At 34.7% G+C, this 3,491-nt stretch overlaps 1 protein-coding gene across 1 annotated transcript in view; it reads right to left on the bottom strand.

Moving 5' to 3' along the window:
• LOC111662312 (uncharacterized) overlaps positions 1 to 3,491 on the bottom strand; it is an 8,724-nt gene that overhangs the window by 2,553 nt on the left and 2,680 nt on the right. Inside the window, 15 exon segments of the mRNA XM_087176601.1 lie at positions 10 to 120; positions 206 to 269; positions 271 to 344; positions 447 to 528; positions 611 to 681; positions 805 to 922; positions 1,025 to 1,128; positions 1,255 to 1,359; positions 1,473 to 1,589; positions 1,699 to 1,760; positions 1,840 to 1,907; positions 2,008 to 2,192; positions 2,276 to 2,370; positions 2,980 to 3,088; positions 3,185 to 3,258. Of these exon segments, the coding sequence (XP_087032727.1) occupies positions 10 to 120; positions 206 to 269; positions 271 to 344; positions 447 to 528; positions 611 to 681; positions 805 to 922; positions 1,025 to 1,128; positions 1,255 to 1,359; positions 1,473 to 1,589; positions 1,699 to 1,760; positions 1,840 to 1,907; positions 2,008 to 2,192; positions 2,276 to 2,370; positions 2,980 to 3,088; positions 3,185 to 3,258 (1,439 nt within the window).

Genomic DNA, 3,491 nt, shown 5'->3' with positions numbered 1-3,491 from the left:
TGACCTTACCTTGTGTTTCTCCATCAGTGCAACCATATCTGCTATCTTGTGTTGACACTTGCGTTCTGCATCTCCCTTGTTCTTGATGGCCTCTGCTGCTGCTAATTTGATCTTTTGTACCTGTAAGACAAGATGATTTAATTCTTAATTTTTATTCTGGGTGCTAAAAATATGCCAAATAACTTTGGTAACCTCAAGTAGCAACCTCATTCTCAAGTTCTGCTGCAAAGGTGGATTTGTACTCAACATCCTTATTTTTATTTATTTTTTTTTAAAATTACCTTTGTTTCAACAGCTTTGATCTGTTTTTCTTTTTCTGTAATTTTCTCCTGCAGATGTTCATACTATACAGAAAAAGCACAAAGAACGCATTTACTACTTTCACAACAGGCATCATTATGAAGCATTGTGTGTCCATTGATAATCGATTTTGTTGGCATTCTTACGTTTTCTTCCATTTTCTTGTGCCGAGTCTCAGTTTCTTGGATTTTCTCCTGGATTTTGGTTTTAATGGAGTTTGCTTCCTCTCTATTTAATGAAAATATACAAATCTAAATCTCAAAAACTACACAATGTCAAAAATGTGTAGGTCTCTAACCTGCAAACTCACCGTAAACATTGGTTTTCTTCTTTGAGTCTTTGAATTTCTCTTGTGAGCTTCACAGCCTTCTCCTCGCTCACCTGATCAGTCAAAACAGTAAGAACTTGCCACATACTGTATGTACAGTAAGTAATGACTAAATAAAACACAACTACTGCACACATGAAAATGGTGTCATGAAAGTCACATTTGGTAATTCAGACCTTCATATTCTCCTCAACAGCTTTCACATTAGAGGATTCACTCTCAAACTGCTGTTGAATGGCCATCTTCTCAGACTGAAGCTCATTAAAGTTGGATAATAGCTCTTCATACTTTACTCTTTAAAATGACATAAATTAAACATTAGATATTAAGATTTCAACATTCAATATAATATTCAATAAGCCAATATTGTGGAATGGCTGGCTATTAAGAACTCACTTATGCAGTGTAATGTCATTCTTCAGTTGCTCCATCTGAAAGGTGTGTTCTTTATTTTTCTTTATTTCAGTAAACAACTCTGCCTCTAGCTCCTGCACTTTGATCTGAGAGCATAAAAACACAACATATCACTGAATTTTTTTCATTATAAAAATAATTTCCCAAAAACGATTTCCACAGTGGGTAAGAGATAATGAGTGGAGCAAGAAAATGGAAATCATGTCAAAAACCTCTGTCTCAGTTGACTTCTCCTTTAATTCTTCTTTTGCCTTTTCAGCAGCTTCACAAGCCTTCTTCAGTAGATCATTTTGAGCAAAGGCCATCTCTGCTTCATTCTGCATCAATAAAAAGGGCATATATTGATATATATATATATTATTTAAGGAATCTGGATTAGACTATCATATAAACATCCTTTTTTCTGAGACGAAGCATCTGTTTATATCACCTTAAATAGTTTGACCTCTTCAGTTCTCTTTGAAAGCTTTGTTGTGAGTTCCTCCACTCTGACTTCAGTTACATCAATCTTACCCTTCATGGACTCAATGGATTTTAATTTTATGTCCTTGGAACACAACCACATAGAGATAAGATTACAACGAATGTGGAGTTTAGATTAAAATAAACGCTTAAAAAGCAAAGACACTCTTCCTCAACTTTAAAACACACTTTACCAGTTCATCTCCAAGGATTTTGATCTGCCCATCTTTCTTTGCACTCTGGTCCATGGTCTCTCCTGTTGAGCAAAACATTTTCTTTTGGCTGGACAGAGCATCAAATAAAAATATATACATATTTCAGACAGTTAGACATACGTAAAAGCGTGTTTCTCCTTTCAAGTTCGTTGTTTTTTGCCATTAGTTTATCCTCCAGTTCTTTGGCCCTGGAAAATTAGTGCAAAAAATGAATGAAAAATTTAATGATAGGAGGAAAAATTGCACTTGGTCTGGAAAATACTGTGAATTTTCAGGAGTTAATAATACCTCTGTATCTCTAGGGCTAATGAATCCTGTAGCTCTTTAATGGTTGTCTGAATCTGCTCCAGCTTCTCTGCTTGTTGATTTTTAACTCTGCTGAGCTCCTGCAAGCTTACGTCTTTGCTTTGGATGATCTGTGCATATTCTTCTTTACTTTGTTCAAGGGCTGCAGCAATAGCTTCACGATTTTTCTTTAAGGGAGCAATAATGTCTCAGTCAAAGCAGATAGAACACAACAGAGCCCTGAGACTGACAACAATCTTAACACACTCACCTGAGTTTCTTCATAGCTCTGCTCAGCAGTGTGCAGTTTTTGAAGAAGGGATTCCTGTTCAGCTTTTGAGCTTTTGAGAAGTTCATTTTGTTGATCTGTAAAGATAGTAAATATATGATGTAATCTTTGGTATCCTCAAAAAATCCCAAATAAAACCATTTAAGTACTGTTCAAGTTCAAGTTCATTGAACTTGACTTGAACTGAACATTGGATAAAAAAATGAATAATTACAAGGTTATATATATTTTTCTGTCATTTATAAACGCAGTTACCCAGGAGGTCTAAGACTGCACACAAAAGAATTAAGAAATGTTACAACAGATAGTTCAGAATTTAGAATTGAATTCTGAGTTCAGGTATTTAAAGGTTGTAAAATACGGGATAAATGCCAATCTGTAAACCCAATTTAAGGATCCTAAGGTTGATTTAATTTAATCACTGTCACTTGTTATTCAGTTAAACTACTGGTGAGTGAACATTGTTGTTTTTATTACAATGGTTTGTAGTTTCTCTCTCTTTTTTAAAGGGAATGCTCATCAAAACATTGTTGACACTGAATGTTTAACAGAAATACTGACGCTTAAAACATTTTGTATAACAAAACAATGTTAAAACAAAAAAAAAGGGAAACTACAAATTAAGAAACAGAATTCAAGATTTAAACATATACAAACACCATATTTGAAAGCTAATGTTATCTTACTTGTTGTGTCTTGGAGTTGTTTGCAATGCTTTTGGGTTTCATGGAGGTCAAGCAGGACTTTCTCTAGTCCACATTCCGTATTCTTAAGCTTCATCTGAAGCCCAGCCACCTGTGAATACAGCATCAGTCCTTATGTTTTGTCTCAAAACCTGTGGTTACATGTTACAAGTTCCCACATAAACTGATCTCTCTTTTCTGAACTAACCTCTTCCTCTTTCATGGCATATTCTTGACAATATTTCTCTTTTAGCTCTTCAAATTGCAGCAAGCCCTCTTTCACTGGAAAAAGATCAAAATCATAAATTGTCTTGCTGGTGGACATGTTATCTTGCTTGACGATCTATCATTAATTCATCCTATATCATTAGAGGGTAGATTTTGTCCTTCATGTTATTTCTGAAGGATTACTGTATTGAATAGCCTAATAAACATAAAGAGAAAAAAATACCTTTCTGCATCTCTTGTTGATCAGCTTCTGCTAGAATACGAAGGCTTTCGAATGCTGCAATCAG

Source organism: Seriola lalandi, unplaced genomic scaffold (assembly GCF_002814215.2).
Source record: "Seriola lalandi dorsalis isolate HSWRI2012SDOR001 ecotype SW California unplaced genomic scaffold, Sedor1 jcf7180002054561, whole genome shotgun sequence".
In the NCBI taxonomy this organism is placed as follows: domain Eukaryota; kingdom Metazoa; phylum Chordata; class Actinopteri; order Carangiformes; family Carangidae; genus Seriola; species Seriola lalandi.
The sequence above is the reverse complement of the archived record's forward strand: the minus strand, read 5'-3'. Positions and strand labels throughout refer to the sequence as shown.